Source organism: Opisthocomus hoazin, chromosome 5, assembly GCF_030867145.1.
Source record: "Opisthocomus hoazin isolate bOpiHoa1 chromosome 5, bOpiHoa1.hap1, whole genome shotgun sequence".
NCBI classification, from domain to species: Eukaryota; Metazoa; Chordata; class Aves; order Opisthocomiformes; family Opisthocomidae; genus Opisthocomus; species Opisthocomus hoazin.
Genome location: NC_134418.1, coordinates 56,193,413 through 56,205,848, shown reverse-complemented (window position 1 = coordinate 56,205,848; position 12,436 = coordinate 56,193,413). Strand labels below are relative to the sequence as shown.

At 44.2% G+C, this 12,436-nt stretch overlaps 2 protein-coding genes across 4 annotated transcripts in view; both read left to right on the top strand.

The window, feature by feature from the left end:
- Window positions 1-3,343, top strand: part of RPL34 (ribosomal protein L34) — a 290,366-nt gene extending 287,023 nt beyond the window's left edge. For all 3 annotated transcript variants that reach the window (XM_075421367.1, XM_075421368.1, XM_075421366.1), the window contains exons 2-5: window positions 473-546; window positions 644-743; window positions 1,497-1,600; window positions 3,216-3,343. In XM_075421367.1, the coding sequence (XP_075277482.1) occupies window positions 482-546; window positions 644-743; window positions 1,497-1,600; window positions 3,216-3,300 (354 nt within the window). In that variant the 5' untranslated portion in view covers window positions 473-481 and the 3' untranslated portion in view covers window positions 3,301-3,343. The remainder of the gene's footprint in view (window positions 1-472; window positions 547-643; window positions 744-1,496; window positions 1,601-3,215) is intronic.
- A 2,951-nt stretch (window positions 3,344-6,294) lies between these two features.
- OSTC (oligosaccharyltransferase complex non-catalytic subunit) lies at window positions 6,295-10,583 on the top strand. Its single transcript, XM_075421363.1, has 4 exons — window positions 6,295-6,525; window positions 6,673-6,766; window positions 8,353-8,550; window positions 9,934-10,583. The coding sequence occupies exons 1-4, from the start codon at window positions 6,387-6,389 to the stop codon at window positions 9,950-9,952; spliced, it is 450 nt and encodes a 149-aa protein (XP_075277478.1). The 5' UTR covers window positions 6,295-6,386; the 3' UTR covers window positions 9,953-10,583.
- The last annotated feature ends 1,853 nt before the right edge of the window (window positions 10,584-12,436 follow it).

The window sequence follows — 12,436 nt, the reverse complement described above, 5'->3', positions numbered from 1 at the left end:
GCATGGTGGCGTTGGGTTGACAGTTGGACTTGATGAGCTTAGAGGTCTTTTCCAGCCTTAATGATTCTGAAATGCAGTTTGCAGGCAGGTGAGATCATTTGCTTCAGCTCAGTTTTCGGCCTTGCCAGCAAAGCTTACGTTGATTAGAAGATACACAGCTGGTAAAGCTGTAAACAGTTTTCCAGGGGAGCGTGACATTGTACAGGCAAGACCAGGATGTTGAGCTGTGTTCAGGTTAGTTTAGATGAGTCTTAGTGGCAGATCACATTCTGCCCATGATCAGATGTTTTGTTGTTTTTTAATGTTGTGTTGGCTGTTGTTGATGAGGAAATGCTTTGGCTTTCTCAATAGTAACACAGAATCAGCAGCTGCTGGCTGGGATCTGGCCCAGTCATTCCGCGCGGATGATGCTGTGATATGCGAACTTCTGTGTGAGCCTTTAAACTAGTGCTGCTTTGTCTGGCTAATTTAGGTGTGAAAAATGGTTCAGCGCCTGACCTACCGCCGTAGGTTGTCCTACAACACAGCTTCCAACAAGACCAGACTGTAAGTAAGACGTAGTTTCTAAGAAAACTTTTTTCTAAGAAAGCCAAGTTTACGATTTCATTGTTACATTAACGGAGTATTTTTCTGCCATGTTTAGGTCCCGAACACCCGGGAACAGGATTGTTTACCTTTACACCAAGAAAGTAGGGAAGGCACCAAAGTCGGCATGTGGTATATGCCCGGGAAGACTTCGTGGTGTAAGTATTAGCCTTACTGGCATAACTTTTTTTTTTTTGCAGCAATGTTTTTTTTCAGTACGAAGCACCTTTTTAAGTAATATGCCTGTTTATTGATGAATTCTTGTTGGAACAACTTTCTTATTTTAAATATTGTGCTCTGAATGTTGTAAATCTTAACTGGCAAAATAAGCTTTCAGAGCTTACAGAGTAAGTGCTTTATTAATGCTTTTTTGTTTCTCATTGCTGTTACATGTGAAGCCTCTTGTTTTATAAGATGTAACTGGCTGAAGTTTTTAGAGCTCGACTGAGGTGATTCTGTAGCACGTTTAAAAGTCTAAATTAGACCTGTTGGGTAGGCTTTCAAAAAAACCTGTGAGCCAAGTTTGAGTTCCAGTTTCAGAAAAAAGGAATGAGTGTTCTTAACCTGTTTTTTTCCAAAAATGTTTTCTTGGTGTAATGTCATTGCTCTTAACAGTGATGGGAATGCTGGAGTAATATCAATCTTTGAACAGTTCCTGTGCTTGGGAAAACAATCTGTTTTATAAAGTTTTTTAACCACTCGGTGAACCTCTGTGGTAGAATGAAAAGATCAGCTTTGGAATGCTGACAATGGCACATAACAGCAAGCTGCGACTTCAGTCACTTTTTTGCATCTTGAATAGTCGACTTCAGGTGTTGCTGCTTTTTTAAATTATCAGAGTGAATTTTCTTGATACAGCTGTTAACCAAAATTAGTGTCTTACGCTACACTTCTCATTTTTGCTTTTGTAGGTTCGTGCTGTGCGTCCTAAAGTTCTTATGAGGCTGTCAAAAACGAAGAAGCATGTCAGCAGAGCCTATGGTGGTTCCATGTGTGCTAAGTGTGTACGTGACAGGTGAGCTTACAGAAGGTTAACTTTATTCTCGAGGTTACTTCGTGTGAGATTTTTACATCTCACTGTGTTTTCATAAGGTGGACAAAAACTTTGAAGACTCGTCTGACATCACTGTAGTAAAATGGAGGGAGTAAGCATGTGGCACATAAACAGCGAAGTATGTGGTTTTTTCCCTTGGATTTGATCTAGTTGCTGCATGTTGAGCTCCTTTGTAGAGAGGTTATGTTCTTCACAATTTCTTACTGCTTTGGTGCTAAACAGTCTGCTCATTCCAGATTTTTATTTTATATTCAACCCTCATAGTAAAGAAGTTTCTCTTCTGTTGTCCTATTGTTTTGTCTTATGCAAAGATACTAGTGTAAGATCAGTTGAGCTTTTTGGCTTTGTGATATTTTGGAATTCAAAGATACTAATTGGTTGCATATGAAGCATCTTCATGTGGTTAAGCTTTAAGATGACCTTTGCTGGGACTCGCTGAATTCAGTTTTATTGGATAACAGCTGTACATCCTATACTTCCTTGGCAAGTTTGAGGTGTAAAGGTGTATTACAAAGAAGAAATCATCTCTATGAATCATAGTCAGAGCAGAGCAGATCTCTGGAGGCAGCAGTCTAATGCCAGGTTTTTTATCTGTAGTGCAAATCTTGCCAGCATTTTTTTTTTTTTGGCTTGTGTGAGTTCTAAGTTAAATTGCATTAGGTGCCATTGAGGATGGGTTGTTACAGATGCAGATCCATAGCGTGAGCTTTATGTTTTAAAAGCCAGGTTTTTTTCTGAGTGCTTTCCCAAACACTTTATGAGCTTGGGAGGTCGTTTTTAATACAGTCATATGCCTTATTCTGCCTAAACTAAAAAACACAGCCACCTCCTTGCCTGTAATTAGCAGGTTTTTTCCTGTCTCTGTTTAGGCATATTCAGTAAGTGTTGTGGGCTGTGACAGTAGCCATAGATACCAAATGTGTTTTAATGTTTCAAGGTAGCAGAGTGTGTGGTGAATTTGTGCTTTTAACCTGAAATCATCAAGTAGGCTATTGATGTGTGAGTACAATCTCAAAGGTCCATCTGCGTGGTGGCCCTACATGTCTTCCAGATATAATCATATTTAGGCATGACGTGACCTGCCAGGGTTTTCTCTGTTTCTGTGCAAAGAAGCTTTAATCCTGAGAGGGGAACCATTCCTGTGTTGGTAACTGGACTCTATTACTGTAGTTCTAAGGAAGAGAACTGACCACAGCTGGCCACACTAGTTCTGGCTTTAAGAACAGCTAAATTAGTTTGCCAGTGAGGAGTTTTGCATTTTGCCTTTGAAGTTAGTGATGGCCGTAATTTTTCCAGTGTTTGGCCATCAGGTATCACCTTTCTTGCCTACAAGCCGCTCGCTCTAAATTTGCAGGCACCCTAGGCCTTCTTCCCCAAACCTCTGCGTTCATACAGTGCCACTGTTGCTGTCTTTGATGCTGGAAGAACACTGATGGTTTCTCTTTTTATATAATTGTGGAACTGGCATCACATGTGCGATGAATGTTGGACACAGCAAAACTAGTTGTAGTTTTGTTTTATTTTTGTTTTCACTGAAGTGGATACGTGTCCTAAAATTGTTGTTTTTGCTTTCCAGAATCAAACGAGCTTTTCTTATCGAGGAGCAGAAGATAGTGGTGAAAGTGTTGAAGGCACAAGCACAGAGCCAGAAGTCAAAGTGAATCTATTTGTTGTTTCAGCCCAATAAATGAAAGCTCCACTCTTCTCGTGTCCTGTCATTCCCTGTGCTAGTCAGAGCTGGTAGGAGCTGCTTCTCACTGCTTGTGTAATGTCGAATTGGGTTCTGCTGCAACAGACCCCCTATGTCAGGATGGTGTGTTCTGTGCTGCCTGCAGACAGGGGAATCAAGCAGGTGGAAGGAGGTCTGGTTAAACAGGACACCCAGCTCTGTCTCATGATCCTGCAGAGGTATTGGAGTAACGTTGAGCGGTGCAGGGTGTTTTTTATGGCAACAGCTGTGTATGAAGTCATCAGAGGACTTGGCTTGGAACAAAGTACGGAATCTGAAACAGATAAGCAAACAAAAGAAGACTAAAGACTGGAAGAGACATTGTCAGATGAAGAGGAGAGCTATTATAGGCCTAAGGTAGTTTTTTTTTTTAATAGCATGTGCTATAGTTACTGTTACTCGAGTGTGAGGGTGAGGGGAATAGTCTCACTCCTTGAAGTGAGTGCTGTATCCACCAGACAGTTACGTACTGCTTGCTGCATCTGGATCTCCTGGAAGAAAGCTGTGGCTGCTGTATTCTGTTTGTTTGTTAGGCTTCCCGGGTCAGCAGTTAGAGATAGAATACAAGCAGGTAGGACCGACCTTCAATGGCTTCCAGAATTAGAGTTTTGAGTAGCAATATCTCTGGTATTGAAAACCGAACCAAAACACTTTTGCTTCATCACTGAGGATGTAATGGTAATGTAAAAAGCAGTTGTAAAAGGTGGAAATGGGTTCGTTTTGCTGCTTTGCTTTGTTCTGTTGTCTAACAAGAACTGTAAATGGGCCTCTGATGCTACCCAGGAGTGCTTTAACACGCTTGGGATAATTCTTGCATTACCTGTGGGTGCCGTGGTATTCCTCACACCCAGCCCTGAATTTTGGAACTACTCTTCGTATCTGACAAGAAGTGGGTGTCTATTTTTACCAATAAGTAGTTTTTCAAAAAGTAGCATGCTCCACCACTGGAGTGAGGAAAGAGGAGAAGTAATAACTGAGCGTGCAGACTGGGAGCAGCGAGGACATGTTTGAAGAGGTTTCTGAGGTCAGGTGTGGCATCTGCTCAGGCTGCGGCTCAGATGTGTGCATGTTCCTCCTCCTGACTGTACGCTGCCTGTGCCCAGCTCTGGAGCTTGTCAGGCTGTACAGCCAGCCAAGAAACAGATCACAGAAAACCGGGTTGATGAAATGACCTGCCCTTTCAGCGGCAGTGAGCTGGTACCTTGGGTGAGCTGCCCACAAACTCACAGCGGTGGTGGTGCCTCCTGGGTTTCATGGCAGGAGATGGCTGTGATCCAGGGTAACGGACAACTCCACACAGGGTGAAAGGAGCTGTACCCAGCTGAGAATTTCTTAGCAGTGTCCCAGGTCATTAACATGATTCTTTCAGTATTCTCAAAATGGATAAACATGGCAGCTAACTTGTGTGGCTTCAAGAGTGAAGTGTTTCTTCTGAGCTCGGGCTACAGTAAATCTTGTTCTGAAGGCTCTAGCTAATTAAAGGAGGTTCTAAGACTAAAGTTAGTACCTTGACGTTTTTAGGTGCTGTTACTATAGTTAGTTTACAGGGTTAAAATTTTATTAGTTGTTGCCTTACTGTGCTAGTACAAACTTCAGTATTTTGGCAGGCTGGAAAAATGGCTTTAAATCAGAAGTGGAAAGTAGGGCAGGCGTGTCTAACCTGCCCTGAAAGTGCTCGTTTTAAAAGCTGTGAGATGAGAGTTTTCCTTGGGGCTTTTGGAAAGGAGGCAGGGTGAAGGGAGAATGCTTTTGGAGTGATTGGGAGAGATGTCGTAAACATCTGTTGACAGGGAAAGCGCACGAGAGGGAGGTTTTTCCAAACAGGAGGGCTACGACTGAAACCGGCTAATTACAATGATGTGATTGCACCGAAAGGCGACTGAGGTACGAGTTCGGAGTAACGTCACCACGAGGTGATAGTGGTAGGCAGAAATAAAAGCGGTTGTTAGGGAAAGTGTCAGTGAAATGGTAATAAGGTAATTGTTTTTTAACAGTTTTGCAAGTATTTATCGGAGCAGGCAGCTGCAGCGTCGGTGTGGGGCAGTCGTTCGGGGTGCAACACCCCCGGGGCTGCTGGCGGGCAGCGGGCTGGGTGGCTCGGCGGGGCACGGTGCCTTCGCTTGAGGCGTGCGCGGGGAAACAGGCTCATGGAGCCTGGAGCCACGGGCTGGTGTTGGGACGGGCTCTGCTGCCTCTCGCGGTGTCACGCTATGTCTGCTGGAAGGCTTCGGTCTGCTGGAAGGCGTCGGTCTTTCCGTGCGTTGGCGTTGGGCTTGTTTGGGGTTTGTATGTGCCTGTTACTTCAGCTGGCGCTGTGATTGAGTCCCTGCCTGTCCGGGTGCCGTTTCTGAAGGAAAGCACTCTCGGTGCTGCCAGGGGACTTGACCTCGGCCCAAAGAAAGGTGCGGAGACGGCAGGAACCGCTCGAGGAAGGCGCTCCCCTGACCCTGTTGGCGAAGCCAAAGGACCCAGGCAAGCTTCTGCTCGGGGCGGGGAGCTCCTCTCCCCTGGGCGCTGCTCCCCGGGCCGAGCCCCCCCCCTCCCCGGGAGCGTTCCACGGGTGGGACTGGTGGCGAGCGCTCGTCTGTCCGTGCGCGCACACGCGTGTCCGCGGCCGCCGGCCCCGCGGCGCGGCGGGGGCGGCTGCCCGGCGCGGGGGCGGGGCCCGCGCCCCTTGCGCCGCCCCCGGCCACGCCCCAAGCTCCTCGCTGGCACCCGGCACCGACACGTCAGGGCTGCTGGGTCCTGGCAGGTCAGTAAGACGCGTTGACCCCCAGCGGCGGGCGGTCTGTTTTTCCAGGTGTTTTTGTACACAAAAAAGTCTCTGATTTACTCCTGTCGTTTCCGCCTGGGCGTTACGTTTGGGTGGTTTCGTTTAGGCTGGCTTTTTAACAATTTGTTGATATACCCCTGTCAGGACGCGGCAGCCAGTTCCGTTTCCGCCTTCGTGTCCGGCGGCGGAGGGCGGCCGCGGCGGGGTGGGGAGCGGGCGGCTGTCCGCTGGGCCGCGCCGCCGCCATGGAGACGCTGTACCGCCTGCCCTTCGCTGTGCTCGAGTGCCCCAACATCAAGCTGAAGCGGCCGAGCTGGGTGCACATGCCCTCGGCCATGACGGTTTACGCGCTGGTGGTGGTGTCCTACTTCCTCATCACCGGAGGTGAGGCCTGGCCGGTGGGAGCGGGGAGCCCCGGGGAGCAGAGCCGCTGCCCGGCTGCGGACCGGCCGTCGCGCACGGCCCTCGTTCAGGCTGTTGTCGGCGTTCGCTGCTGCGGGCCGAGGGTGACGGTTGCTTTGCTCCCCGCAGGGATCATCTACGACGTCATTGTGGAGCCGCCCAGCGTGGGGTCGATGACAGACGAGCACGGGCATCAGAGGCCGGTGGCCTTCTTGGCCTACAGGTGGGAGCGGGGCTGCGAACGGACCTGTCTGTCTGTCAGGGCTGTGCGTCCCCTCTGCAGCTGTGGGCTCCCTCTGCGAGGCTGGCTCTGTTCCATGGCTGCCCTCGGTGTACAAGTATTTAAAAAAAAAAAATAACCCAAAGAAACATTGAAATCAATGGAAATAGAAAAACTCAGTCCTTCCAGAGCTTTTGAAAATGAAAAGTCTGGTAAGAAACAAGTTTGGAGCTGGCAGTACTTATCTCTCCTCCAAACCCTTGCTGTTAGAGTTGAGTTTTATAGTGGGTGCGGACTCATTTGGTCATATTTCATCGCAGCATACATAACGTTTGTGAAACTTCCAGTTCTGGCCTTTTAAGCTGTAATGTAATTGGGATACTTATGTCTGAGGGTGGGGAAATTAGTTACAAGTGTGTAACAGCAGTGGCTTCTTGGAGTCTTTTGCTTCTGTTATTGAAAATAAGCTAGAGATTGCTTAGTCACAAATTGATCTGAAGAGTCTTACATCTGCATTCGTGACTTTTTGTTGGGTTTGTTTTTGTTTGTTTTGGCGTGGAAACAAATAATGTTTTTTTGTTAAATACCAAAGAAGTTCTTTGGATCTGTGAGGTCTGTGACATGCCTCATGTACGGATTTTGCCTGTACTAGGTGTAGTATATGTCTCAGACTGGCTTGAATTGCTGCAATGTGGATTAACTGGGCTACTGCAGGGAGTTGGTAGCGCTTCAGTACAATTCAGTGAAAACAACATGAAAGAAGATGAAATTGTTTTCAGAATATGAGACGATAACAGTAGTCTTCATTTCTGTATTAGCATCCATATAAGCTTCATCCGTGCCACTTCTACGAAGTTGCTAGTATGGCTGATTACAAGGGTAGGAAAAAGGTTCAGTGACTGTGGGAAGCAGGAGACTTGTGATCCAGGTGCAATATTCTTTGTACGTCTTGGCTTCCCCTCTCTCAGTCCGAGCTTTGTAAGGAGGAAACCCAGCAGTACGGACTGACAGAGAGCCCCCGGGAGGGGTGCGTTCAGGCCGGGTCCGTGCAGGCTCAGTGAGCTGGTAGCAAAACATACAGCAGGCAAGAACCACTTCTCCTGTGTGCTGGAACCAGTAGACGCGCTTTGTGCACTGATGTGGTGCTCTGAGGTGAGGATTCAGGCGCTGCTGCCTAAACATCGGGGTGGAAATAAGACCTGGAAAGCTCAGCGGCCCAGGGGTCATGGTTCTGTGCCTCAAGTCAGGGTGAAACCAGGTGCTACTTTGGACTGGGTACTTCTGAAAATTGATGAGCTCACATGGTAGCCATTAGCATACAGTATTATGTATAAAACCACAAGTATGCATGACTAGTTACCTGTCAGTCCTGGAGATAAATTGCATATTAACGCCTTGAGGTAACTGCATAACGTCATTTCCATACCTATTTTTTGTTAGAAAGTCAGCCATCAAAATTAGTCATCCTGTGTGTTCGTACAGCTAAAGCAGGTTGAGTAGATGGGGTTTAAAATGTAAATAGTTTCTTTAAAACTAATCTTTCTTCTGACTCTTTTCTTCCCTTCCCACCCCCTTTTTTTTTTCTTTAGAGTAAATGGGCAATATATTATGGAAGGACTTGCATCCAGCTTCCTCTTCACAATGGGCGGGCTAGGATTCATAATTCTGGATCGATCCAATGCACCAAATATCCCCAAACTGAACAGGTTTCTTTTGCTCTTTATTGGATTTGTCAGTGTGCTTTTGAGCTTCTTCATGGCCAGAGTTTTCATGAGGATGAAATTACCGTAAGTGATTTAATACTCTCTCAGCTTTTGTTCTCTTCTGTGGCTCATGTGTGCCTATGTTAAATTTAAGAGTAACAGAAAATAAAATTTAAGAGTAACAGAAGATACAATGAGGTATGCTAAAGATCTGCAGCTTGGCCATAACTTGCTTTTTTGGAACAGGCTACCTTGAATGAGGTGAGATGCTTTTGGGGCCAGCTCCTGTAGGATTGTGCTGTAGTTAAAAAGACGACAGTTCCTGGTGCGTCAGAAGATCTGAATAGCGAGTCTGATTTGCAGTGAATTTTAAGGTAGACTGAGTATGTACTGGCCAGGTAAAAGTAATTACAAAGTAAGGCTTTGAGGAAAAAGCAAGTGTCGAAGAACTTGAAGAGGGGTAAATCAGTTTTTTATAGTGACAGCGTACATAAGAGATCATAACAAGAAGAACTGATGGCAGCAATAACCAGTGTTCAGAAACACCCAGTGTAGTCCTAAAGTAAAGATTGTCTCAGATTTTTTTGTTGTTGCTGGAAAGTTGAGTGTAGCACTGAAGCATACAATATTTGTGACATTTTAATACATCTGTATTCACAGATCAAAAAGTAGGAAAGACCTGGAGTTTTCAGGCTATGTGAAATCTACATGCAGGATTTTCTATTTTTCCCCCCTCTTTATTTCTCGGTCCGTGTATTTCATTTAGAGTAGCTGAAACCTGATGTTTGGAGGTACTGGTGGTTAATTTCTGGAGTAGCTCCGTGAGGTGTTGACTTAACAATGACAGTCATTCCTCCTTTCTTAAATATATTTTTTAACCTCTGCAGTGTAGTTAAAAATTTTGTTTTGTAACACAGAAGTGATGGGTTCCCTGGCAGCAGGTAGCTGGATAGGGACCTGCTTTATATTTTCTTGCTTCATCGATGCTATATTTTTTTCTTGTTTCATTGAGTACACGTCTTGATAGCTCTCTTTCTCAAATTTGTTAAAGAAATAGGGCTTCAGAGAAATGGGAGAGAAAAAGAGACCAGAGTTGTGTTGAGTGCCAGAAAATGTTGGGTTATACTGCATATCTTAACACTGGTAGTTGATGTAAAGGGTACAAATAAAGAACCTTTTATCGGGTGTAACCTGGGCATCAAAAATTGCAAACAATTACCAAAGTTGGATTGAGAACAGACTAATCCATTTTCAATGTTCATTGAAGAAAATCAACTGAGGAAGGAGCATGTAGTTAAGCTGGCCAGTCTGTACCTTGGACAGGGTTTATTGTTTTAAATAGCCTTGATTAGCAGAGTTTTTGCTAGTCTGGAGTTTTTGCTTTAAGACCATATCTCTCTTGATTTTTGAGGAATGCTGCCTGTGTTTGCTAACTTTTTTTCTAACTTTGATTTTTTTTTTTTGTAGGGGCTACTTGATGGGTTAGTACCTCTTGTGATGTGTGAAAGCCCAAGCTGAATTTACTCCTCTTCATGAAGTGTTTTAAGAAGCAGCAAGAAACAAATTCCGTAGCCACCATCAACAGGAAAGAGACCTGGCCATGAGAAACAACTAGGGAAAGAGTGCTTTCTCTGCAAACAAACTCTCACTACCAGTGGCTGATTTGTAGTTCTGAAGCAATGTTTTATCATTTCGGTTTTAGAGCTTTTCTAAAAAGCAACTTACCAAGCTGGGTTTGTCTTTGATGTCCCAACTCAGTAAGAAATAGAGAACCTACATTTAGCTCTACCTGAAATGAGTATTAGCCATTGCCTTGAGAGTTCATTGTTGCAGGTCTGTCTCCTCTTCCCTCTGTGGGACAATTAGATGTGTGAGTCAGAGAAGAAACACCTGAAACATTTCTTTCCAAGTTATAATTAGAAATTCAGTAACTTTGGATGGTTTACAGTCAAAATACGATGTGTCTGAAATGACGTCAAAGGCACCTTTTGCCTTGACATTAATGTCTCTACGTAAGCAAATCCAGACATGCACTGGGAAAGGCAAACTGTGTGAGTGTGCATTCCTTTTTGAAAAAGTGTATGAAAGGAGCCAAATAAAACTTATTTTCTACAAAATTACTTGAATTCTGTGCAGTTTCTGAAGCTTTTTCGTGTGTGCATGGCTTGTTGTACATCCAGGCTTGAGATGCAATACCGTGACCACAAAATTTCAACTTTATTTTTCACTATTGAATAATGAGGGTTTTTTTAATGCTGGGGACAAGAAACCTCATATTTTCCAGGAGCCTGTACTTACCATTATTAGTAGCTAAGAAAACTTACTTCTGAAGCTGCTGCTTTTTTTGTGTGAGAGGCGAGGCTCCAACTTACGTTGTCTTCATTTTATAAGATTGAATGTTACTGTCGTGTTTCATTGAAGTAATGTATTGCATTCTGGGGGAAGGAAAGATCCCTCTAAATCTCCATAAATGTCTTTTTAGCAAGCTGTGTATTTGAAGCACTTTTTAAATCTGTGTAATAGTTGTGAGAATTTTTTTTATTCCTGTAATTGTGAAGTAAGTATTACTGTTTGCATACTTAATCAAATTTCTGAGCTAGCTGTTAGTGTGCCCTCAGAATATGTCACTACCACTCCCTCATTCTTACGTACAATGTGACTTCTGCATTTGCTCATCTTGCATGTTTGTCATTAAGATTTAAGGTAGCGTTAGCCATTTTATGAAGCTCATACCTGCAAAGTTTCCAGTCTTTTCAAAGCGGTTATCTTTTGATCACCCTGGTTTTCGTGAGACGTATGCTTACCTTCAAGGGGGGTATTGGTATTAGGTAAGTAAGTAACTGGATACGTAAGTCAACTTTTTAATACATCTGTGAGGGAAGTCAAACCAGAAAGTCACTTCACTGAGTATAATTGAGATGCCTCCAGCATCCCCCTGCAGTTCAGCTTCAGCCTCCAAGTTTGCAGCTGATTCTAAATGAGCGTACGCTTAAACGGTGGTTTTAATGGCATAGTTGAATGCTTGTGGTCTATGAAATGCATTTTGTTATAGTTGCATGCTAGGTGACAGAAGTTGGAACAAATAAAGCGGGCTTATAATTGCAAGGTAGAAGATAGTTTTGGGAGGGTAAGACTAAGATGATAACTCTGTCTGCAGCAAACAAGGTTAAATGATCCCTTATGTTTCTCTGGTCACAGGCTATGAACTAGGTCTTGTATGATCCTCTGCCAAAGTATGAGGCATAGAGAGAACAAGGAAAATGAATGCAGAGCAGAAGACAGACCACCCAGAAATTGGCAGGGTGCTAGGTAGGAAGATGTCGGAATGCACAAGGTTGGTTGGAGGTTGGTTCATTTTGGATGTGTGTTGGAGGCGGCTTGGTTACCCGAGGAAAAATTTCTACTGAGCACTGTCAAATAAGCTGCAAAGAAGAGGTATTGCTATGCATTACAGGAATCCCATTTTCAGTTGAAGAAAGGCTGGTATTTTCTGTAAATGTCTGATGTTCTTTATAGGTAACAGCAGGTGGCCTCTACTGTAGGGGTTTAGGATAGTAATAGGAATATTTCAGTGACTGAAAGAAAACTTCCTGTAACTGGTGACAATGTACATCTGTGTTTGGTGCTTATATCTTCTAGGGTGAATTGAATGAGATTGTGGGGTGGGAAATTAAAAACAAAATTGAAACACTGTGATAAAGGTAAAGCAGAGCTTATAGGAACCCATCTTTCCATGATTAAAAACAGAAGTTTGGCCTACTTCCAAATGCAACAGAGTCAGGCTGAAGTATAGAGGTCTTGATTTTCTGGCTCTCTTGCTGGAGAAAATACTGAATCCATGGCTCCTCTGTAGGCTTCAGTATAATCTCTGAGTAATGATACCTAATCAATAGAAGAGAAATATAACCTGCATAACTTTTGAAAGTTAGTATATACATATATGAACCCTTAACAATCCAAGTGATCTTAT

Coding starts and splice junctions, on each gene's coding strand:
- OSTC (XM_075421363.1), top strand. CDS start 6,387: ATGGAGACGCTGTACCGCCTGCCCTTCGCTGTGCTCGAGTGCCCCAAC. Junction 6,526..6,672: donor CTACTTCCTCATCACCGGAG/GTGAGGCCTGGC, acceptor TGCTCCCCGCAG/GGATCATCTACGACGTCATT. Junction 6,767..8,352: donor GTGGCCTTCTTGGCCTACAG/GTGGGAGCGGGG, acceptor TTTTTTCTTTAG/AGTAAATGGGCAATATATTA.